At 36.2% G+C, this 26,085-nt stretch overlaps 2 protein-coding genes across 20 annotated transcripts in view; one reads left to right on the forward strand and one right to left on the reverse strand.

Annotated features, from left to right (window-relative positions):
• LOC127791767 (choline transporter protein 1-like) overlaps positions 1-8,557 on the forward strand; it is a 55,940-nt gene extending 47,383 nt beyond the window's left edge. Inside the window, exons 5-11 of the mRNA XM_052321782.1 lie at positions 1,248-1,431; positions 2,217-2,290; positions 2,377-2,490; positions 3,549-3,905; positions 6,221-6,481; positions 6,827-7,054; positions 8,186-8,557. Coding sequence (XP_052177742.1) covers positions 1,248-1,431; positions 2,217-2,290; positions 2,377-2,490; positions 3,549-3,905; positions 6,221-6,481; positions 6,827-7,054; positions 8,186-8,371 — 1,404 coding nt within the window. The 3' untranslated portion in view covers positions 8,372-8,557. The remainder of the gene's footprint in view (positions 1-1,247; positions 1,432-2,216; positions 2,291-2,376; positions 2,491-3,548; positions 3,906-6,220; positions 6,482-6,826; positions 7,055-8,185) is intronic.
• LOC127791768 (putative nuclear RNA export factor SDE5) overlaps positions 1-26,085 on the reverse strand; it is a 52,871-nt gene extending 26,786 nt beyond the window's left edge. Inside the window, exons 1-12 of one of the 19 annotated variants that reach the window (XM_052321786.1) lie at positions 25,441-25,825; positions 24,109-24,689; positions 23,198-23,223; positions 22,470-22,547; positions 18,116-18,177; positions 17,763-18,010; positions 16,722-16,807; positions 16,513-16,569; positions 10,566-10,633; positions 10,403-10,497; positions 10,235-10,305; positions 8,665-9,141 (exon numbers count right to left, since the gene is read on the reverse strand). In XM_052321786.1, the coding sequence (XP_052177746.1) occupies positions 9,025-9,141; positions 10,235-10,305; positions 10,403-10,497; positions 10,566-10,633; positions 16,513-16,569; positions 16,722-16,807; positions 17,763-18,010; positions 18,116-18,177; positions 22,470-22,547; positions 23,198-23,223; positions 24,109-24,682 (1,482 nt within the window). In that variant the 5' untranslated portion in view covers positions 24,683-24,689; positions 25,441-25,825 and the 3' untranslated portion in view covers positions 8,665-9,024. The other 18 variants (XM_052321802.1, XM_052321799.1, XM_052321785.1 and 15 more) reach the window with 18 other exon arrangements.

A 26,085-nucleotide genomic window follows, 5' to 3' on the forward strand; every position in this document is an offset into this window, starting at 1 on the left:
CTCACATGACCAAACCATCTTAGTCTAGTCTCTCTCATCTTCTCCTCGATCGGCACTACTTCTACCTTATTACGAATAACCTCATTTATAATTTTATCTTTTCTTGTATGGCTGCACATCCATCTTAGCATCCTTATCTCCGCTACACTCGTCTTTTGCTCATGCTGGTATTTGATTGCCCAACATTCTGAGCCATACAACAAAACTAGTCTTATAACTGTCCTATAGAATTTTTCTTTTAGTTTTAATGGGATTTTACCATCACATAACACCCCTGATGCATTTCTCCATTTTAGCCAATCTATCTTAATTCTATGCGTGACATCCTCGTGAATTTCTTCAACTTTTTGAATCACTGATCCCAAATATCAAAAATGGTCTTTTCTTTGTATGATTTGGTCTTCTAATTTTATTATAACATCCTCCACTCTTGCATTCTTACTAAATTTATATTCCATATATTTTGTTTTCCTTCTACTTAATTTAAATCCCTTAGATTCAAAATTGTTTCTTCATAACTCAAGCTTAGTGTTTACTCCCTCTTTTGTTTCATCCACCAACACTATGTCATCTGCAAATAGCATACATCATGGCAACTCTGTCTGAATGTGTTCAGTGAATTCATCCATTACTAAAGCAAATAAATATGGACTTAGTGCAGAACCTTGATGCAGTCCCATTGTAATTTTAAACGGTTCAGTGTCCCCTCCGCATGTCTGACCCTTGTCTCTACACCGTGATACATGTCCTTAAGGGCTTGTATATAGGTTATTCGGACTCTTTTCTTCTCTAAAATCTTTCATAATATTTCTCTAGGGACCCTATCATAGGCCTTTTCTAGATCTATAAACACCATATGCAGGTCCTTTTGATGATCTCGATACATTTCCATTAGGCGCCTCGTAGGTATATAGCTTCCATTGTTGACCTACCAGACATGAAACCAAACTGATTTTTCGAGACATTTGTTTTTTTTCTGAACCTTTGCTCTATTACTCTCTCCTAGAGTTTCATGATATGGCTCATTAACTTAATTTCTCTGTAATTTTCATAGTTTTGAACATCTTCTTTGTTTTTGTATATAGGAACTAAAGTACTCTTCCTCTCTCTTCTGAGAGGTATATAGAATAAATTCTTTATCAAATTATTTCTTATTTGTCTTTGTGGAGTATATCAGTTATGTCTTGCCTGTGGCTTGTTCATCACATGTTCTCATGGTGAAACTTATCACTTATGTTATTTTGCAGAGATATGTTGCTGATATTGGCAAGTCTTGGCCTGTATTGATTGTTTGTGGAGGAATCTTGCCATTGTTTTTATCAGTGATATGGCTCTTGATGATTAGGCATTTTGTTGCTGGGATGCCATGGATAACAGTCATCCTCTTTAATGTCCTCATGATTTCATTTACAATGTTTTACTATTTAAAAGGTTAGGTCATCTTCTCCAGTGTTTTTAGGTAATGGCTGTATGGGAAAGCAACTGATGCTTCAATGCATCTTAGATAGATAGAAAATAATTCTTCATGGAAAATATCAAAGGAGCCCAGACACCATTTTATATCTGTCCTTACAAGTAAATTTGTTGATATGCATGTTTGTCTGCCGGTTCTACTTTCTGAAACAGGCTTTTGTGTTCTATATAGTTGAGTGCCTGCCCTTATGCTTTATATTGCATCAGGGTTATGATTTGTCTATATATAGGTAACATTTATGATTTGATGCTAGGTTCAAGCTTGGACCTCATATGCAAAAGATTTGTTGTGAAAGTTCGTTTCATAAGCATGTCATATGATGATAAGATATCATTGCACAAGATGCAAATATGTTATGTTATATGATGGATGCTTGTTCTACTTTTTGAAAATTTTGGGATCTCTTTTTTTTTTTTTTTTTTTTACTTCTGTCTACTTTTTTGTCTGGGAGTAGTTCTTTTTACTCCTTTATGTTGGTTGAGTGGCGCTTCCCCTTTCTCTGTCTTTTTTTTTTTTTTTAAATCTTTATTTGGAGATTCATGTATCCGTATAGGTACAAAGGGTTGTCTTTAAGTGCATAGTATTATTATAAATCATGCGAACATGGAGTGACACCCTTGGCACTTAATTAATTTGTATTTTGTTTTCAAATAATGTGAAATATCTGGTTACTGCTTCATTATATGGCCACTTATTCTATTAATGCCATGTAATGATTATATTTTTCTTTTGTTTGCTTTAGCTGGATGGATTGGAAACAGTGCCATTTCCCCAATTATTGGCGAGCACGATCCATATTATCATGTATCTGCGAGGGTGGGTTCTTAAAAATGACGAAGTCCTTTATAACTGGAAGTTTTTATTACTGTTGTGTTATCTACTAAAGCATCTGCATGTTTCAGGAGCTTAATCATCTTCATGCTGTTGCTATTCTCATGACTATTATTATGATAATTTCCTTCCTTTCATCTATTGCCATTGTACGCCGCATACTAATGGCTACATCTGTTCTCAAGGTAAGCATAATAGTTCTCTTGACATTTTAATTGTGAAAATGTTTTAACTGTTAGCCTAAAGAATTTAGAAGCTTGAAAAGTTTAGGAAGTATTTTGATAGCTGGACATGTTACCTGAACAAATTCATAAATTTTTTATTTTGGATTAAACTCTGCCACAATGTAAAATGTAGCTATTTTAAATGTTAATGTGTGTTTCCAGGAGTCTGAAGTTATATAGAATGATAGAAAGAACTTAGGTAAATGCTAATGGACTTATCTGGAATTGATCTAACGGCGTTTGCATGTTTATCCCTCATCTAGGCTTCTCAGTTTTATGGTGTCAAGGATCTTACCAAACTAAGTCAATCCAGCTCGCATGCATCATAGATATCCTCCAAATTATAGTCAACCTTCTCTCTGCACCAACCTTTTTGTTTTTTCTCCATCTTTCTATATTGTAACAGGGATTTTACTGCCTGTATGTAGAGTTGTAAAATGGGCTTTGTTTTCTTTCTTTTTTTCCCCCTCTTTTTTCATAGGGTTTTAGCCGCCTGTACGTAGAGGTGGCATAGCCCATTTTACTGGTCTGGCCTGCAAATCTATCCAACTTTTTCTTAATTAACAAGCACTTGATATTATATCAAGCCATGCAGACTGATGACTTGTTTAGCTTGAAAACAAGGCTTGAATAAAGAATACAAAAAGGCTTTGATTATAGTTGTCTTGATATGTAGCTTGGATCAAATCAAACTGCTCCACAGAGAGATGGAGAAGGAGAGAGAGAGAGGTTCATAGTGGGGTTTGTCTTTATTGCAAAAAGGTGGGATTTGAGGTGGCCAAGAACAGCCATGCTTAAACTTATATTTTCAAGGCTTGCAGGCTGCCATATGGGTGGCCCAGCCTGTTTTATGCCCCTACCTATATGTATCAAAGATATCCTGCTGTGCTAATCTCTTAAGCAACATAGCACCCCCTTTGAGGTGGAGGCTTTTTCTTTGTTTTATGTTCTATGCACGAGCTACTTGATTGTGGTCAAGAGAAGGGGCCTATTGATGATTTTACCAAATTCCTGTGCAGGTTGCTGCCAAGGTCATTGGAGAAGTTCAGGCTCTTATAATCTTTCCTGTCATACCTTACTTTATCCTTGCAGTTTTTTATATGTTCTGGTTTTCAGCTGCTCTGCATCTTTTTAGTTCAGGACAAGTCCTTGAGAATAACTGTAACTCCAACTGCTGTGCCTATGTGCTTGAGTTGAGACGGGTTAGCTGTGACCGTTGTTGTGGTTATAGCATCCACTATACTTCTCATATTGGTGCCGCAATCCTTTTTCACCTGTTTGGATGCTATTGGGCTACACAATTTTTTATAGCATGTTCTTCAACGGTCATTGCAGGTTCTGTTGCTTCATATTATTGGAACCGTGGTGAAACATCGGTAAGCTACTCAATCAGTTGTTTAAATGAAAAATCTATGGACTTTTTTTCTTCTTACTGGGGTAAACACTATCCTTATAATATCATCAATATTATGGAATTCTGCCTAATGACTTTATATTAGAAGTTTTGCTTGCAAAGTGCTATAAGTTGAGGGAGGTGCCTTTTTTCTCAACCTCAAGGGTGCCCTGTGGAATTTCCCAAACAAAATAAGAAACTATATTATATATAATCACATTGGTGGAGTGACACCTATTTTAGATAAGATGTGGGAGATGTGATTAAGATAGATTGGACATGTGAGAAGAAGATTGATAGGCACACTTGTGAAAAGGGTGGATGCAAGGAGAAAGTTTATAGCAAAAGAGGGAGATGAAGACCAACTAAAACCTGGAGAGAAATCTTTAAACATGACTTGGGATATGATGACTTTACGAAAGATATGGTCATGGATAGAGATGTCTGCAAGTCTAGAATTCTTGTAGCTAGGCCAACCTAGTGGGAATAAGGCTTGTGATTGTTGTTATATGTAGGCTTGCATACAATACATCACATAAAAAATTTAAACTCGCAATATGTCAATGGATTATGTGTTTAAAAGCCTCCATTATCACCCAATATCCAATATCCGAACATGCAATTAATACTTTGACCCAATGATATAGTTTCTTGTTTACAAATTGTTTAAATCATGCGATTGTTTTTTGCTTAGCTCTTTTCTCCAGGACTTCTTTCTCCTTGTTGGACTTGTTAAGGAAAGATCAAAATTATTTGTATCAGTCATGTCATTTTGGTGGTACCTAGCAGCATAAAGGCCATAAGAAGGGAGGCAGCCATAACATAATGTTATTATTTCTGCAAAGAAGACTTTAGGCTTTACAAACATAAATAACACTAACATCAACAAATCCTTTGTATAAATCCAATTGACTGGTTGAAATTGTCCAATTTCACTCATCACCTTTGTTTGTGAAGGCCATACCTTCAATAAAATAAATGACGATTTATCTTCTTCGGATCCCTAAGCTCTCAACCCATTTTTTCACCAACTTGACTTAAATTGCATGACTCCTTTACCCGTGATGACAGTCTCATTATTGCAGTGCCCAACCATCCTAAACAGTGTTTTTTATCTTTATTTGCTGCTGCCTATACCTTATTTGGATTTAACCTTTTATTATTAGCATTTACTGCATCATATTTAGTTAATTTAAGGATGAAGTAACTTAAAAAATAATGCTCTACTTACAATTTATAGGATGTGATGGCACTCTCTTAAACTTTATGCAGAATTTTTTTTTTTTTTGGTCTTTTCTTGTGGTAAAAAAATGAGGTCTTCTTGGTCATAGAACATAGAAGGTAATAGTTTTTTATTTTTTTAAATCCCAAGATTAGTTGGTCCAGTGACATCAGCTGATACAGTAGCTACATGGAAATTTAAGAATATCTAATTTCAAAAGTTGCTTGGACCTACAAATTGCACACTTCTTTTTCCTACTATTGTTGTTGGGGTACAACAATTAAAATTTGTTTGTTGTAAGGAAACTTAGCAAGCAATCAGAAGAATCCAAGGTATCCCTTGGCCTCCTTACCCTACCCACAAGATCTAGGAGAGAAGGAAGAGGCTCGATTCGCTAGCCGACAAAGCTGTGGAGCTGGAGAAGTCCAAGGAGATACATCCCCCGCCTACATTACCCGCATTGTCCTGCGGCAACACTTCCTTCTGGGGGTCCTTCCTTACCCGGGGGGGGGTGGTCTCCTGAAGGCCCTTCTAAGCTTAACCTTGGGACAACACCACGAACAAGGTCTCTTAGTTCAAAAGACGCATACCGAACTTATTGGGGTCTCTCAGCTCAGAAGACTCATACCCAACTTGCTAGGGTCACTCGGTTTAGAAGAGTCACACGCAACTTGTTGGGTCACTTGCATCTCACTCTCCCGCATTATAAATTTATTATTGTACTTGGGCAACAACACCTACCATTCCATGTGTTTAATGTTTATATGATGAAGTACAAAAATTGGACCAAGATCTAGTGTATAGCAGTTCCCAATGTTGAAGAAATGAATGAAGATTAAATAATTGAAAGGGGTTGTGCCAATGGCTTGTGGAGATTTTGGTATACTTTTGGAGTTTTTGTCCCATCTTGGTTACATATATGTGCTATTGTTCATAGAATGGAAAAGGAAAATGCTAGTTGACTTTTGTTTCCTTCAATGTAAGATACTTGACAATATTTCCTTGGTTCCCTTAAATGAAATTAAATCCTATTGCTTCTCTTTCCTATGTTTAGTAGTGTTTTCTGCAAATTGCAGCCAGAGATTCCATTTCTTCCGGTTTTCTCCTCAATGAAGCGACTTATGCGTTACAGTCTTGGTTCTGTGGCTCTTGGCTCTCTAATCGTATCATTTGTTGAGTCCATCAGATTTATACTTGACGCAATTCGTCGCAAGTTGAAAGTTGTTAATACAGTACCAGAAAGCTGGATCGGAAGGGTGGCATTTCATTCTTCTCAGTTTTCCAGACGGGGCATTGAGTGGACCATCAAATCTGTGAACCGCAATGCTTATATCATGGTAATTTAGTGAACTGATCCTGGCAAGTGTTTCTTTTCTTCCATTTTGGTTTTGGTTTTTGATTGTTTGGATCCACATCCATAAATACTGTATCTGGAACGGAAGGAGAGGAAAATGCACTTCTCGTAATTTTTTTTTTTGGCAAGCATTTAACAGGATTGATTCTTGCATAGAAGATAATACTATTCCCAAAGGATTTAAAATGCTTTTCTTTTTGTTTTATGCTAAGGAAATTCATAAATCATTTTTCAGTTGCATAGTATTTCATCATAATCAACATACGTGACTTTTGCTTTTCTTTCTGGTCTATGCCTTCATTCTTAAATGCATGGTTCTGACTTTCAGATTGCTATAACGGGCAAAAGCTTCTTTAAGGCTTCTGAGATTGCAACAGAACTGATTATCAGCAATATCCTCCGGATAGGGAAAGTGAATGTGATCGGTGACGTTATTCTCTTTCTTGGGAAGTTGTGTGTCAGCCTCTCAAGTGCTGTCTTTGCTTTTCTCATGTTGGACACTCACAATTATGCCTCTGCCCACAACAAGATCTCCTCTCCACTGTTTCCTGTGCTGGTATGTTTTATGTTTTCTATTTTTCTATTTCATAAGCTGTTGAATGAAGAAAGTTATTCATCAATACAGCAGGTTATTGAAGCATTATAGCATAAAAGGACCTTGTTAGTTTTAAAAGCATATTTAAATAAAAGTATAGACTAGAAAACAACTGGGGGCATCTTAATGTAACGTTATCATTTATGCAATTTATTATTACAGTTGCAAGGGGAAGGCTTGTCATCATCTTTTAGGTGTTGGCTAAAAAGCACAGATACAAACAGGGGACTTGGAAAGGAACACTATGCTACACAAAACAACTAGACACTGGAGTTTTCAAACAAGCTAGGACACAGGATAGAAAGAACACATCAATGCATATTTTTTTATTGGCGGCACATGAATTGTAGTAACTAATACATTTTTTTTTTCATTTTGCATACATTTTGAAAAGCTATATACATAAATAAGTTGAAATTGGAAAAAGTAGAGGATGAAGGATTAATGTGTATAATCTTCATTGTTTGTTAATTTACAATTGTTTTTTGACTTGCTCATTTAGATTGTAATGGGAGTCTATTTGGTTTAAGTGATTTATAGATATGCATGTTCTTATCATGGGATTGAGTTTTCGGTAAGTGTCTAATTTTAGAATAATTAAAAAGAAATAATACCACACTTTTGGGTAAGTGGGCACATATTCAAAGCATCCCACATGTTTTATCAGAACGAAAGGGCATCTTCTTTTAAGTGTGTATGTATTTAGATTACAACTCCTTGAAACTGCACAAAAAAAAAAAAATCATGATTGTTTGAGAAAAGCTTGGTTATTATCATAGAGAAGAGTTTGTGTGGATGTGTGTGTATCATGCTATGTTTGATCCGGATGGAAAACATTATATATAATGGTCAATATTAACCGTGGGAATCATTTACTTTAAGAGCTGGAATATCAGTAGATGATAAGCTGCTAAACTCACTTGACTTACATGAACCTGCCCGAGGCATTATCTAAGAATCTATTTTGCCATGATGGTTTGGTTTGTCTTTCTATGCTTACCTTTTCGCCAAAATGACGTTCAGACTTATTTGACTGATATTGCATCAGTACTGTTGAATCAGAACTAAGACATGATCACGTTGTTGCTGCAGGTGTGCTGGGGCTTGGGTTATGTTGTTGCTACTCTGTTCTTTGGGGTCGTGGAGATGTCAATCGATACCATCATCCTCTCGTTCTGCCAAGATTCTGATGAGCACCAAGGGACGGCTCAGTATGCCCCTCCCCTTCTCATTGAGACTCTAAATGACCAAAATGAGATGCAGCGACTCACACAATAATAACTCTTTGAAACCTGCCAATGCTTGTTTGCTTATTAGCTTCATGAGAGAGTAGGACTCGTTGCTGCAGCCACTGTACTGTTCATCTTCGGTTGCCCATCACAATCGGTTTCCTGCTTCTATTTTTGACGCCGTTCTGAACTCTTACATTGCCTTTAGTGTATATATTAGAAATATTCTGTTTTAGCGTTTTAAGCTTCATTTCATGCTTCAAGTATTGATCAAATTAACTAATATTAGTGGTTTCAAGGAACCTGTTTAAGGTTGATAGTCAATAACATGAATCCACAATAGTCGATAATATTATAAGAAACACCGGTCAAGACAATTACGATACCAAGACAAAGGCTTAGCCTCCTCCAAAGTCTTTTGATATCTGATGTAAATTGACAACCCTAAGGTAAGGCTTCATAGCCCAATTCTAAAGAGACCAACATCTAGATAGGCAATCTTCATGTAACATTTTGATCATTGAAAGTTTCAACAACCAAAGAGAGCTCCAGCAATCTATACTTTAATTTCTATGTTCAAATGGGCTCCAGGAAAGCAACAGGGGCCAAGCTCAATGGCTTCTCTTCCAGTTGATGACAAGACGGGTCACAAAAGTTTCAGATTACATTTAACCTCAAGTCATAAGTTGTATTAACTTCCACTCATTTGTTGGCAAAACTCAAACATTTTGGGTCAATCTCATCTAGTTTGATCACTATTGTTTGACCATTGTTTTCCTCACTCCATTTGATGGATTCTCCATCCAGAAGCTTCGTAACCTGAAATCAGAAAATTCATAACATGCATAATTTTTTTGTCCTTTTCTCGAGAAAGACTAAACACAAAGAATCACACAGATGCCTAAATGAAACTACATGGCACAGAACTGAAATAGAGTTGCTATCGACATGGTTTGACAAGTGTCACTACTCCAATCGTTTGGAAGTCTAACTAGTGGATTGTCTAGTAATATTCGTGTTTGTTGTGTAAATATTTTAATTAGAGAGTCATGTAAGACTAAGTGGAAAATATTTTACCTAGTCTGTCATATATCTCGTATTCAAGCATTAGGACTACAATGTACGCACACAAAACGTGAGTACTATAATACTATTTAAAAATAACTGTATGCGAAAACACGAAGATACATTCAGCCAAAAGCACACACAAAGAGTCCCTTCTTTTTTCTGCTTAGAGAACTTTTTTTTTATTTAGTCATACTTTCACGGGAAAACATTAATTACAGATTTGGAGGTACTTATCTGGAAGAAAAGACTACCAAGAAACCACCCATCAGATGTGATGAATTGTGAAGCATCATGAAATTGGGGAAAAAATCAAGAAGTAGATCTCTAAGTTGCAGGGCAGCTTTTGGAGGGGAATGGAATGCTGACAATTTGCCACAGGCGACATACCATTGACTTCAACAACCCGGAAAAAAACACTTAAAAATAATATATTTAAAATTCTTTTAACTAATGTCAGCCTCTTTTCTTTATTATTCTTCACATATATGGAGAAGTGGAAAAAAAAGGCTGCATGGGCCTTGAAAGCATTCAGTCTATCATGTCGCACTTTTAGAGAGAGAACTTAACAGTAATGTTTTTCCAAACTTCTTAAAATTTTGCTAGTTTAATTTCGTTATATTTCCATTTTGATATTCAGAACAAAATATAAAAGCATACAACAACAAAATTAAATGTTATGCAAAACAGGCCCATGCTGAAGAAAGGTACGCATTTGTCATGGCGGAAAAAAACATGGTCATTGCTTTGTATTTTCTGAAAGATTGCAGGCTACACAAATCTTTCCAATGACTAATAATTTTGCAGTTATAGGGAAACAAACATAATATAGTTAGTGGGGCCTCACCAGTCGTTTCCGCCGTGCTGCTTTTGTATCCTCAACGCCAGTACCTACTATGACTTTTAGATATTGAATTGCTGACAGAAAGCGAGAAGTGAAAAACGTATTATGTAACTTCACTCAGTTGGTCAGTTGAAGAACAGATAGACTCGGGGGGTGGGGGGAATGACCTACTTGGGATGCCAGAAAGAGAAGTTAAATGAAGTCTTAAAAGGCGCATTGCTTCTTTTGGTTCATATTCATGCAGGTCAAGGGACATTTCCTCCTCTCTGCAACCAGAATTCAATGCGTATACTGAGTACTTACAAGTAGAATGTAATAAAATACACAATGTTACCTTGCTTCAAGAAACTTCTGAGTAGATTTTTCATCTGCTTCGCACGCCTTTATCTTGAAGAAATGACCCTGCAAACACCCCATCCAATATGAAGTGATTCAGTAGATCAATGAAAACTACCGTATCTTTCCTCCATTAGCAGCTAGAATTAAATACACAAGTCTTCTAGTTCAATACAAACTTATCTCCTAATTTACAGCTACTAGATAAACTCCTAAATTCACAAGATTACAAGATAAAATAACTTTAACTAATCTACAAATAATATACAAGATATACATCAGCTTGAGGATAGTTCTCCCGAATTATCCTCCTCTCATCTCATCCATGGAATATCTTCTTAATCCTTTAGGATTGGCCACATCTTTATCCTTCAACACAATACACACACAAACACATAAAAAAAATATGTAATCAAGTTAGTAATAAAACTGCATGATAAGGGTTTGTCAATGTTTCACAAACTATGAATGTCTGGCCATTCAAATCAGTTTATTTGAAGACCCATCATATTATGATATTGTTACAACTCTCGGGTAGAACTCACTCTCAAAAGCTAGTTGTTAAGGAAAGGGTGTCCAAGAGGTTATAAATCTCACACCAGAAGCTTGAACTTCCAATGTGAGACAAGTCTCATGTCCTACAGTGGACCATAACATATCATCACACTCCGCAACCCGATGCCCACAACAGCAGGCTGTGCACTAGCCACTACTAGTTCCGGGCGAACACTGCAATGCCGGCGTCACCTCCGTCTCTGCTCGCTTACACTGGGAGTCATGGGGCCAACTCTGATACCACTGTTACAACTCTCGGGTAGAACTCACCCTCAAAAACTAGCTGTTAAGGAAAGGGTGCTCAAGAGGTTATAAATCTCACATCAGGAACTTGAACTTCCAATGTGAGATAAGTCTCATATCCTACAGTGGATCATAACATATCATTACGCTCCGCAGCCCGATGCCCACGACGATAGGCTGTGCACTAGCCACTGCTATTCCCGAGCGAACACTGCAATGCCGGCGCCACCTCCGTCTCTGCTCGCTTGCACTGGGAGTCGGTCAACTCTGATACCACTGTTACAACCCTCGAGTAGAACTCACCCTCCTCAAAAGCTAGCTGTTAAGGGGAGGGTGCCCAAGAGGTTATAAATCCTACACTAGGAACCTGAACTTCCAATGTGGGACAAGTCCCATACCCTACAGTGGACCATAACAGATATTTTATTTGCCTATTATTTACTGGCTGCATCTCCCTCCAGTGGTTATATACACTGCCACTGTTTACTAAGCAGCTTTCAAACAATGTTAGCTGTCTGCTTGCATGTTATTAAATTAAAGAAATTATACCAATAAACGATTCCATTTTTTACTCTAGAATCGATAGGTAGACAAGTTAAAAAGTAGGGGTATCCATGTGTTGAGTTGGTTCGGGTTTTCTAGTAATTCAAACCAGAACCGATCTTGATTAAGTCATAAATCAAGACCCAGAACTGAAACAATCACTAAATAAAACCAAGCCAACCAACTTGATAAAAGTCAAATTGGTTTGGTTTGATTCTCAATTTTATATTACATATAATAATCTCAAATTTTGATTATTATATTTTGGGGAAAAAATATACTCAACACTAGTTATACAACAGTTTACTAAGTTAAAGCTATAATGGACCCAGTTTACTAATAGTCAACACGACGACTATGGAAGATATACTCTATTACTATTTACTAGGTTACTAACTGCTTACTGCTATTATATTATTATTATGCAATATGTATTATATTTTTTTCTATTTATATATATATATATATATATATAATTTCAAGGACCTGAAGAGGTAGACCTAGAACTGAGCCAATTTCAATTAGGTCAAAAAAAAAAAAAAAAGACCCAAGACCAAACTGAACTATAAAACAATGAACCAAAACATACCAAAGGCATTGGTTCGATGTGGTTCTTGAATCTACCCAAACCCATCCCTTTTAAAAAGCATGAAAAATGCATACTTACCCTCCAGGGTTTTCAATTGACATAGTCTAATAATAACTAGATCTGTAAATCTAACCACATATAGAGCATCCAAATGACAATAAGGGAAGCATGGCATTTTGGAGGACAGCACCTACGACCAAAAGGGTATGGATCAGAAATCTACTTTTTTTTTTTTTGGGCAGGGAACAGGGTTCTGGATCCTAAAAGGTCAAAACTGATGCACAAAGCGTTGGAGATATGTGTGCGCTTCAAAAATTGGCTTTGGCTGGATGTAAGAGACTGAGGACAATAGTCACAATAAATTGAGCGAGCAAATGAATTAGGGACTTCACATAGTGAATGCCCCCTTTTTGTGGATGTAAAGAAGTCTCCCTATAAGCCTAACACAGTCAAATTTTAGCAGAATTTTTCACATCTGCTGGCTGCAATCCTTGCTTCCAGCAATGCAGCAGTCAATTTCTCTACAATTTAGACCTAATTTCAATCACATATTTTAATCTTAAGTTAAGTTAAAGTTTAGAGACATGTCCTAGAACAAAAATCTGTAATTTAAACCTAAAGCCCAAATTAGACCTACAGCAACAAATGTTGCAGCTGTCTATCAGTCTTTGAACCCCTGACAAATTACTAACAATCCATCTTACAACCTTGAGGTAGCTCTCCAACAGCGCATAGCACATGCTGCCTTGTTCCAACTGTTAAGTAGCACAAAATACAAATGCATTGCAAAATGCTCCGTAGTGTGCAGCCCTAGCCATTAGGCTATTTGTGCCTCTATATGGTGCTAAAAAAATGCATTTCCTTAGGCCAAAGGATGAATCACACATATCTAAAGATGCACTAAGAATGCATAACCAAAATGTTCAGTTAGGTCCCCCAAAAAACCTAAACAAAGTGAGCATCCCTAGTGCAGAAATGCAGCCAGTCTTACTGCAGCAGTCTCTTGCCTCTAGCACTCTTGGTGGCATAATACCAACAATGACTTATACCCTTTTAGCAGCATGTGTTGCCAACATGTAGCCTATATACACCCTTGTTTCTCGATTCACCATGCAACATTAAGGTATGTATACTCATTGGAATACATGCTTATCACAACTAAAACACATACCAAAAATATAACACTTGAAATATATATGTATACAAAATTGAATTAGTCAAGACTTAGTTTTTGTGCTTACATCTTAATCCTAATAGAGTTGGGAAATAACCTATAAGAATGCATGTAATATTTCAATTCAGCAAGATTGTATTGTGTGAGTTGTGATTTTTTTAATCTTTTCTGATGCATGGAGTAGCATTAGAGAGAGATTCTTGTATTCTTACTGGTTTCTCTTCAGAAAGCAAAAACCTAACTTATCAAGCCGTAATCATCCCATATCAATTGTCTTCATTCACTGCGATCTCATGAAGTGTGTCCATATGAAGGAGTTAGAACTTTTCTCATCATTCCCTCACTAGATTTGTCTATATTGTTCTTTTGCACAGATTTGTATTGTCAATGTGATTTTTAGAAGTCAAATGACATTATGAAAGTTGTGCCACTAACCCTGATTGGTTAGGATAAGGTGTAATTGATGATAGTGATTATGATGTCTCTTGAGATCTTGCCTTAAAATTGGTTGTCTCCAGAAACTTATCAACTACTTGCTGCAATTCCAGGGACCAATCATGTCCTATGTTAAGCAAACCTGCACCTCTTTCCCTTTTGTAATATGACAAACCTCACCAACCTACAAGCTTTCCATAGCTTTATTACACCAGCAAAGTGATATGAAGCAGCACCTTCAGACCTCCATAGTTCTACTATTTCAGCCAAATATTCTGACATGTTTGATACTCCAAAACAGGACATACTAGGCCAAACTTCCAAATAGCAGAGATATAAGAGTTTTCTAACATCACAACCTCCAGAAATCTAGAACTAAAAAATTCAACCAGCAATAAAAGTTCTCAATAATTGGAGTCAGGACCAAAGAGAACCATATATAACTAACGACAGCAGTAACTGGGTGGATATCTCATATTCACCATAATCCACTTAACATCAATCTAAAAACGACAAACTAGGGAGAAGAAAATGGATTATCTTTGTGGCCAAAACTCAATCAGACCACCAGCTTGGCAGCAAAATTATATTATTAGCTAGCCAACCCAAAGATTAGTCAAGTTATAACTGGAAAATGAATTAATTGTGGAACTTGAGTATTAAGATCAGTGTTGTTGAATATTGATTCAAAGTTGCTGATTTAGTGGGTTGATTGGGTCAAAATTCTGTTTACTGATTTAGTGGGTTAAGATAATTTCGTTATTTTTTAAATTTAAGTCCAGCAGTAAATCCTATTTTCTTGTTATTCAGTTGACATGTATTGCCTATTTAAAGACATGATGATGTGAATAAAAATAATGAGATTACAGCCTTCACATTCATGTTTTTCTTTCTGCAGCTTTTGTTCGTTAACTTCATAGCTACCAATGTCTCTAAAATTCCAACAGTGGTATCAAAGCATTCAATGATTTTAAGGGGTCTGTGAGAGAGAACCCATCAACGCCTTCTTTATTTCTATGGCTTCCACCAATACATCATCTCTTTCACCACCAGTTTTTGATGGAGAAAATTATCAAGTATAGGTTGTCAAAATGAAAGCTCATTTGAGAGGTCTCAGTTTATGGCAGTGGGTCAAAAGTGAAAGGGAGATACCTCCGCTTGGCAACAATCCTACGCTCAATCAAATCGGAGCTCATGAAGAAGCAGAAGCTAAAGCTCTGAGGGCTTTATCTCAATTACACGTTGCTGTCTCCGAATCAATTTTCTCAAGAATCATGGCTTGTGAAACGGCTAAGGTAGCATGGGATGTATTGAAAGAGCTATATCAAGGGAATGCTAGAACGAAGAGAATACAAGTGTTGAATCTCAAAAGAATTTTTGAGATTCTTAGAATGAATGAAAAGGATACAATCCAAGAGTTCTCTGAAAAACTAATGACGGTGGTAAATAAAATTAGACTTATGGGAGAAGAGCTACCTGACAGCAGGATCGTAGAGAAAGTCTTGATAAGCCTACCTAAGAGGTTTGAGGCAAAAATCTCCTCCCTCAAAGATTCAAGGGACATTAGCCAAATTACATTGGCAGAATTAATCGGAGCCTTGCAAGCTCAGGAGCAAAGAAGGATTATGAGAAGTGAAGAAAGTGAAAAGACGATGGAGGGAGCTTATCTTGCCAAGAGTTCATCGTCAAAGAAGAAAGGAAAAATTCCAGAATGTGACCATTGCAAAAAGCCTGGTCATGAAAAGAAAGATTGTTGGCACAAGGGGAAGCCTCAATGCTTCCAGTGTAAAAGATTTGGGCATTTGAAAAAGGATTGCAGATTTAACATGAAAGAACAAGCAAATACAGTGAAGGCAGCTGAAGGGGCAATTGAAGAGGAAACGCTCTTCTAGTTGGTGAGAAGTGCACCAAGAAGAATTTTTTGGAGAGAAGTGCTCCAAGAAACTGAATTGAGTTTTTTTTTAACATTTGAAGGAAGTATTGATTGTGATGAGAAGTGCATCAAGAAGTGAAGAGAAGTGCTTCACAATTGGGAAGAAATTTGGAGAGAAGTGCTCCATAAAAAGTTGAAGTTTTGCAACTTTGAATTAAGGAAGAATGTTGAATATTGATTCAAAGTTGCTGATTTAGTGGGTTGATTAGGTCAAAATTCTATTTATTGATTTAGTGGGTTGAGATAATTTCATTATTTTTTAAATTTAAGTCCAGCAGTAAATCCTATTTTCTTGTTATTCAGTTGACATGTATTGCCTATTTAAAGGTATGATGATATGAATAAAAACAATGAGGTTACAGCCTTCACATTCATGTTTTTCTTTCTGCAGCTTTTGTTCGTTAACTTCATGCCTACCAATGTCTCTAAAATTCCAACTGCTCAGTCTAGGAAAGTAAAAAAGAAAAGCATACCTCTTCAAGAAGTTTGTGTGCTCGTGCATGTTCCCCCTTGCCAAATGCATCAACAGCCTGTCAAGGAACTAAAAACTATCAGATCTTAAATCATATAATTCCAATGATGATTCCGAAATTCCCAGTCCATGGGAAGTGGAGAATTGCACTGAAGAACAGAATATTACAATTCATGTCTGTGCTAAAATAATTCTAAATTAAGAACTTACAGCTTTATAGTATTCTTTCATTATCATCCAATATTCCTTTACAGCTTTGCGCAGGACCTGATAGCTATCATTGTCATCTTCATTTTCTATACACAATAGTATATGCATGTATCAGAAAGCACCAATTTCAGGAGGGAAAATCTCAAAGAGCTGAGAAATATAGAACATAACAGCAAAGTGATGCAAAAGTTGTGCAGAATCACTTCCAAGGCACATTGATATAACTATTACCATTAAGTGCAATTTAATCATTCAGCAGCAAGAATCACTTCCAGGATACGTTAATATAACTGTTAGCAATCAGTGCAGTTTAATCATTCAGCACTCAGATGTACATCTGTCAGAGCTTACTGATTTAAAAATAGCTAGGTAGTTATTTTTCTCTCTAAGTTATATTGAAGGGGAGGGAGGAAACTGTACAATGGTAAGAGTAGACAAGATGATAGCCACTCCCAGAGGAACAATTTACTGAAGATTGAGAGAATCAAATTCTAAAAAAGCATGGATTTGGCCAAAATACCAGATATTTCAAAGATATTAATCATTTCCTATGGATCTTTTTGACATTGCACAAACATCATAAATGAACTTGATGGTCTTTGTTCATTTATAATAAGAATGTTTTTGATAGGATTCATCTAGATCAATAACTGCCATACATAGCTATTGAAGTTTCAAATGTGGACATTATTGGCTGGACAAAACAGCAGATGACGGAGCATAATTTACTTTTCATTCAGAAAGCTTTTAATCAGAGGAAAAAATTTGCAAGGCTTGTCTTTAAAACTTTTATTGCTATGAGTTTCTTGATATGTTTTAAAAGAAGAAGAAAGAAAGTGAAGAGCCTGTTCCAAAAGTCTAATCAACGTGTGCATGAAACTTTATGCCTACAACTAGATATATCAGAATCCCAAGACAGGCAGAAAAGTCCTAAGAATGAGTGGATAGGATTGTATCATCTGTAATTTTCAGCAACCTCTAAGAATAGCTTCAAGGAGAAACATATCCTTTAATATAACTCTAAAATGCACACTGCCTTACCATTCCCAGTCACAAGCAATTTTGCAACAGTGGTGTTACATTCAGTTGCAGCTTCACTTAATGGTTCAACTACAACCCGACTGGAGCCTCTTGATACTCTAAAGCCTTTCGCAGGGATAGTTCTTTTTGGTGCTTCTTCAGATCTTGCAGGAACATTGAACAATGCTTCTAACACCTCCCTCTGGAGATCATATCTGTCTTTGTTTCTATTGGGAGATTTATTTCTAGGCATTAATCTATCTTTACTGCTGCATTAATAGTACATTTGAGTAATTCATTTAGAAGAGAATTTTATTTTCAGTAAAATATAGATCCAAAACTAAAGTGAGTATTACATTGAAAAGAAAAATTACCTTCTGGATGAATTTACGTATTGTGGTTTTTTGTCAAATGAAAGACACTCTGGATCTGTAGGCTGTTCCCAGATAAGAAAGAAGAACAAATATGAATTGATGTTTAATATTGGATTCAATATCAAGGTTTAGATTGAAAATAACTTACCAATATAATATTACAAGCATAAAAGTGGCTAGACCAAATTGCATACTTTGTAAACAATAATAACTTTATTATAAAATTGCACTAGGCAATAATGCAATTTTTTGTTATCAAGTAATAGGAAACAGGGCACAGATACAACAACATATCAAGCCTTTCAAGTCAGAGGCAAACATTTTTCCGTCTTTAAAAGCCTGATTACTACGTTACCCAGTCTGAACTTTAATCAACCAATGTATTATTGGGAAAAATTAAATTTAAAAGAAACATGTTAGAGTAAGTTAAATGTAATTTGTTCTACATACTTCATTCAGCATCAATAGAATACAGAAAACCTTAACATAGTTTGTTATAAATTGGGAGCACTGACAGCCTTTAATCCTCTCAAGAAACCGATCACACGCCCCTTAAAATCACTCACAACTTACTGGCCAACCACCACAACATTAACAGTCAATAAAAGAACAGAAATCAAAGTATAAACAGAACAAGAAATGAAACATTCAAACCACATGAGGAGACAGAATTTTATCCTGGTTCATGCCATGTGAATGGCACTACATCCAGCCTTGAAACCACCACCGAGCAACCTTCTTTATTGATGGATAACAACAGGTCTTTCCCTCTTTCTCTCTCCCACGATACAAGCCTTCCCAAGAATGAACAAGACTATTCTAACTCACAACTTTCTCACTCTCTAGGCTCTCGTAAAAACAGAAATAGTATATGCGTTTTTCTCTCCCTCAGCCCCCCTCCCCTATTCATAGAACATAGGGTAATATTTCCTAAGGCTGATTATGACATTCCTGGATTTTCCCTCCACTAATAACTAATATTACAAGAGAGCCATCCGCCTATCAACTAACCCATAACCGCATACAAAACACTGCATATTAACCTATCACTACCTTGAGACAATCTTCAACATAGTTCCTTTGACTAATTTGGGCTTGGTTACATAACAACAACAACAACAACATATCCAGCCTTTATCCCACTATGTGGGGTCGGCTACATGAATTCTAGACTTCCATGTATTTTTGTCTTTTGTCATATCCTCATTTAGATCCATATATTTCATATCAAATTTTAATGTCTCTCCCAAAGTCTTCTTGGATCTACCTCTACCTCTTTTTGTGACTAATTGTTCCATTTCATCAACTCTCCTCACAGGAGCGTCTCTTAGTCTCCTTCTCACATGACCAAACCATCTTAGTCTAGTCTCTCTCATCTTCTCCTCAATTGGCACTACTCCTACCTTATTAGGAATAACTTCATTTCTAATTTTATCCTTTCTTGTATGTCCGCACATCCATCTTAACATCCTCATCTCCGCTACACTCGTCTTTTGCTCATGCTGGTATTTGATTGCCCAACATTCTGAGCCATACAGCAAGACTGGTCTTATAGCTGTCCTATAAAATTTTCCTTCCAATTTTAATGGGATTTTACCATCACATAACGCCCCCGATGCATTTTAATGGGATTTTAGCCAACCTGACTTAATTCTATGTGCGACATCCTCGTGGATTTCTCCATCTTTTTAAATCACTGATCTCAAATATCGAAAATGGTCTTTTCTTTGTAAGATTTGGTCTTCTAATTTTATTATAACATCATCCATTCTTGCATTTTTACTAAATTTGCATTCCATATATTTTGTTTTCTTTCTACTTAATTTAAATCCCTTAGATTCTAAATTGTTTCTCCACAACTCAAGCTTAGTGTTCACTCCTTCTTTTGTTTCATCCACCAACACTATGTCGTCTGCAAATAGCATACACCATAGCACATCTGTCTGAATATCTTTAGTGAGTTCATTCATTACTAGGGCAAATAAGTATGGACTTAGTGCAGAACCTTGATGCAGTCCTATTGTAGTTGTAAATGGTTCAGTATCCCCTCCGCATGTTCTGACCCTTGTCTCTACACCATGATACATGTCCTTAAGGGCTTGTATATAGACTATTTTGACTCCTTTTTTCTCTAAAACCCTCCATAATACTTCTCTAGGGACCCTATCATAGGCCTTTTCTAGATCTATAAACACCATATGTAGGTCCTTCTGATGATCTCGATACATTTCCATTAAACGCCTCAGTAAATATATAGCTTCCATTGTTGACCTACCAGGCATGAAACCAAACTGATTTTCTGACACCTTTGTTTCCTTTCTGAGCCTCTGCTCTATTACTCTCTCCCAGAGTTTCATGGTATGACTCATTAACTTAATTCCTCTATAATTTTCACAATTTTGAACATCTCCTTTGTTCTTATATATAGGAACCAAAGTACTCTTCCTCCACTCATCTGGCATCTTTTTTGATTTAAGGATGGCGTTAAATAGTTGCGTTAGCCAGGAGATGCCCTCTTCTCCCATGCATTTCCATGCTTCTATTGGTATATTATCTGGTCCCACTGCCTTATGATTTTTCATCTTTTTATATAAAATGATCATTAAATCATTTTATATAACCAGACTCAGTATTTTAGGGCAATTGATTTTGTTAAATTCTAGGCCAGCTTATTTATTCTCACAAGATCATACATTTCCACCATGACCTTTTATCCCCATAGCACCGTCAACTTGAAGCATGCCCCTTCTTATCCACAGTTTGACAACTCATTATCTAGCTAACTCCTCTAGTTTTCTCCTTGAATTTGAGTAATGACACCTCTAAATTATTCCCGATTATACTTCATTTGAAATTACATATGCATTTTTGCTATCCAAATTGAACTCTTTTTTCCAACTTAATTAGCTAATATGATGAAATGAATTTCACAACCACGATATAAAATGACTTTTTTCTACTTTTTTCTATTTCTGTAATTATTATGCAGCCTAATTGGGAGGTCAAAGAATCAAAAACACAGAAATGAATGAAGGACTGTTCAATCCATTTTAAAGAATTTCTAGAACATCAATAAACTATTACATCTAAGCCCCCAACATACTAAAGACATAAAGTAAATAACAGTACAAATATAATTCTCAATTGTTGTAGAAATGATTGCACTGAAATCAATTAGATGCTAAATAATCAAAGCAAAGAACTATAATTAATTTGCTTCATACACATGGATACTTCGCCATCCTATTTTGCATTGAAACATACATTCATAAAACAGAAAACCTCAAAACATAATCATAGCAACATACATTAGGTATCTCCAATACACAAAGCTGCCAGCTTTACAATAGCCGGGATGGGGTTATTTTTGTATGCAGTCTTGCCTTTGCTTTGCAGAGAGACTGTTTTCACAACTTGAACCCATCACCTTCCAATCACAAAGGAATAACCTTCCTGGTGCTACTAAAGCTCACCCTCGCGATCATAGCAGCATACAAATATCAAAAATAACAACCTGAAATTTTACAAGCAAACTGCTAATTCTGCTGTGAGCATTTCTGGTTTTGGATTTCTCAGATTATATGACTATACATACACACACACACACACACATATATATATATAGAGAGAGAGAGAGAGAGAATTACTTGATCGTTAAGTAATAGTTTGATGAAGGAAATGGAGATGTCAAGTTTAGAGGTGATTGATTTTCAAGAAGAGGTGTTCAAATAAAGAATCAAGAAGAGCATATGAAGTTGACAATTTAACTGAATGTAACCCAACATGTGCTAACAACCAAATAATTCAGGATGTAACCATACAATAATAGCACCAAATAATGCAGGTGCGAATTATGTATTTATAATCACTTGCTATGATGAAAATAGTTTGAATAATACAAATACTACATGATTTCAGAATTTCCATGTACTAATCTAAATCACCTTTGCATTGCATAAAAATCAGTTCATATTAACAGTTGTTGATAGTAGACCCCAGAACTAGAATAAGACTGAAGATACAGAAACAGGGACAATTAAATACAAATTCAAGAAATCCTTAATCCAATTTGTTCAAAGAAACTCTCCTGAATGATTTAGGTGCAAATAGAACATAAATATCTCAAATGACCATGTTTAAAACATCAATCACCAATTATCAGGCATTCCAAGTGAGATCAAGGCTTGTGATTGTTGTTGTTGCAATTCTTTATCATTGCACACTGTAGAAAGGAAGAAATGGTATATGCAGTGCCAAAAAATCAACTGATCCCCATTCAAATTCTTCCAATCTTCAAATGTAAATTATATACGGTAGCACCTGGTACTCATATTCTATAAGAACCATACTTTACCTTTTGAGTATCCATGCATAAAACATCATCAGACTTCTTCAAAGTGGATGCTGAAAGGTCCAGAAGCTTCTCCATGCTCTGCAAAAATCACCAGAAAATAAAAAGTTGGAATAAGACATAGAATATTGATAAATGATGACTTTGCCAATTGCTGATGACAAAAATTAAAGAGCACAATCTTCAACGCATGATACAATGATTCAGAAATGAAAGCCAAAAAAACAATATAGTTTTCTAAAAGCACTGGACCATGAATGAAATTGGCAGGGCCATAATAATGCAAATCACTTCTAACTGATATCTAGCAGCAAAAGACAGAGATGAACATTAAAAATTACAAAAAGTAACCACATGAAATCAAATTGTAGAAGATTTAAAAAGTTTGTTACATGAAACAAACACTCAATTTCATTTCAAGACTAATGTTTGCATGCAAGAAAATCATACACCTTAATGTTTGTTACATGAAGATTTTAAAAGCTCCAAGAAAATCATACACCTTAATGTTTGTTACATGAAGATTTTAAAAGCTCCAAGAAAATCATACACCTTAATGTTTGTATGAAAAACTCAATCAACACTTGATTTCTGCATACACAATTCAAATAACACCTGATAATTTCCCAAGGTAGATAACATATAAGTGAATGCAAAACCTCCTTATAACATATAAACATGGGGGAACATGGGGGAGGGGGTACACCCAAAATTTAACAAAGACAATTTACCTTTTTTATGTCATATCCACAGCAGCCTGCAAGTTCAACACAATGGTAGGTCATGCATAATATCAGATAAAACAAAAAAGTCAACGGGGTTAATGATGAGGTTGAGAATAAAAATGATAACAAAAAAGATAAAGTTATCCCTCTGTTTAACAGCTTAAGTTTTTAGATTAGATTAACAATTCAACATGGTACTAGTGCAAGCAAAGGTTCGAGTTCAAACCTCATCACTAACCCAATATTAAATAGTTGGATGTGTTTGGATCAATTATGCAGTTAAGCCTGGCCACCACATGAGGGGGGGGCGTAGAGAGTAAAAATGATAATATAAAAGATAAAGTTAGCCCTCTATCTAACAACTTAAGCTTTTAGATCAAATGGTGGTTAACAATTCAACAAATGACATTTCTATTACCCAAGCTATACACAGAATTTATAGGCGAAGCCCAAAAATTTCAACATGACATGATTAAGCAAGTTACATCTAACACAGATGTTGGGCATAGAAAAGCCTACTACCAGTTTGATAAGTATGAAGCATAAAAAATAACAACATTTTTAGAAACCAAACAATCTACTAAAATCAAACATGCATGTCTTATCCAAGTCAACACAAATATTCAATTTAGAAGCTTTCATAGTTTTAGATAGTGTATATGGATCATAAAGTTTCACTTTATGCATTTCTAGAGGCTGGATTTCTCAAATTCAATGAAACATAGGGAAAACTGCTAAGATACTAATGTGTACACTAGTTACCACTAACAAAACTCCAGGTTATTGCTTGATAGTCAAAAGTAGCTTTTACCTATACATAGAATACAAGCTCACACAAAGCTTCAAAATAAAGTTGTGAGTTAGCAGGATTAGCAGTTTAGAAGGTTTTAGAAGGTACATAAACTGTGAGTATTTACCAAGAACGTCTTGAATAACCTTCCTGTCAAATTGACAGCCATCTCCAAGCATCTTAAATAGAAATTCCTCAATGTCCTCACACATTCTTTCAACCGAAGCTCTTGCATTTGATGAAACTTGTTCACCCCAAATCTCAGAGACAGGAAAATCTTCTGAATTCAATTTCAATGGTTTGGACACTTTAGAAACTTCATTTGCAGAGGGCCTGGCTCTAGCATATTCTCTTCCAATTACACTTGACACAGTACCCATGGAGGCTGAATAATTTTTACTCCTAGATGTGATGAAATTTCTTTCAGCAAATCTTGACTTGTCGGATAAATTGTCGCCAGACCATTCCGAAGGCTTGCTTAGATGCTCTGGTTCATCCTTTGAGGCATGCGTTGAGGCACTGGATGTGCTTCCCTGGATTTTGCATAGTATTTCACCAGCAGTATCTAAGTGGCGGCCTGCTTGACAATAAGCATGGGCTATATCCTTGAGAGACACCACTGAACCAAATGCATCAAGCAACTGCTCCAAGTCCCTTTGCTCATCATCACCATGTGAAATGCTTGAGGTAAGTGCTTCCATTTTCACTCTTCACAACATTAGAGGGAAATAAATGCGGGAGATCAATATATGATTTGGAATTAATCAAGGGAGAAAGTGACTCAGTTACACTTCTAAATTGTCCAAAATAGAAGGAATATACAAATTGCAAGGACAATCTATCGTGAAAAACAACACAAAATAGAGGGGGGGGGGAAGGAAAAAAAGAACACAAGAATATATGTGGTTTGATCATGGTGTGTGATCTATGTTTATGAGGAGAGGCAAACAGAAATCCCAAATACACCAAAAATAATTACCCACATTCTGTCACAATCTAAAGAGACATTATATAATTTCCCGTTTATGGCTTCTCCATACTGCGAGGGCAAAGCCCCCCGCACCTAAGGGAGCCAAGCTTGGGCCAAGCCCTCCGCCATCACCATAACTCCCCAGAAAAAAATCACATTTGTGTTTTCTCCCAAATTATCTGGGTTGAGTCGGATTCTGGTAACAGGCTCAAATCTAAAAATCAAGACATACTTCAACACGGTTAGATATTAAGGTTAGGAGTAAATTGTAAAAATAAGCCGCAACATGTACTTATAGCAGAAGAATTTTAACGATGGATTAAGGGTACAAGAACATAAGTTCGTCGTTGGCATGCCGTGATTGTCAATAAGAGTTTACAGGAATAACATTATTCAATTAATGGAAGGGCATACAGAGTTAGAAAAACTGTGAGAATTGAGTTCTATCAACAAAAATACAAGATTTATGGGTTTTCCCAAGAGTCTTACTGCTCGTTACTCAAAATATTAGCAACATTAATTTTCTGGAAATTGCACAAACATTAAACCCACAGCGAGTAGCCTCCTTTTTTGTTGTTTGTTTCCTGGTCTAAACACCCAACATATACACGCAATCTTTGCCAAGCTTCAGTAAGTTAGTATCCATCAATCCAATGCAGACAACAACAATGTAATTGCAAAGGAGCTGAATCACAACGGAGCGAAGACAAAATCAAATGCCACACGAGCCTGAGATGGAAGATAGAAGCGTGTTCGAAGATAGCAAAGAAAAGCGTGTCCGTACACCTCTCCCACACTTCTTAGTATGCGCGTACTTGTATGAGAGTGATGTTTCGAAGAGCTAACATTCAAAGGAGAATAAAATCGAACAGATAGGCAACGCTATTACCATTTCCGAAACAGTAAGCGATCAAACAAGCAATGAAGAAATCAGCAGAGAGTGTGTTGAAGTAATCCATGGTGATAATTGACGCAATGCAGATGAAAAAGATCGTTAAACTATCGGTTTAAAGAGAGATTCAATGGGGGAAGAGAGACCTCACAGCCTCAGTCTCGCTTTCTCTGTGTGTGTGCGTGGCTCCCCCACGCTTCGCCTGCTTCCAGGAGAAGGAAACGAGCCGAACGAAGGTCCTA

This window comes from Diospyros lotus, chromosome 15 (genome assembly GCF_014633365.1).
Source record: "Diospyros lotus cultivar Yz01 chromosome 15, ASM1463336v1, whole genome shotgun sequence".
NCBI lineage: Eukaryota > Viridiplantae > Streptophyta > Magnoliopsida > Ericales > Ebenaceae > Diospyros > Diospyros lotus.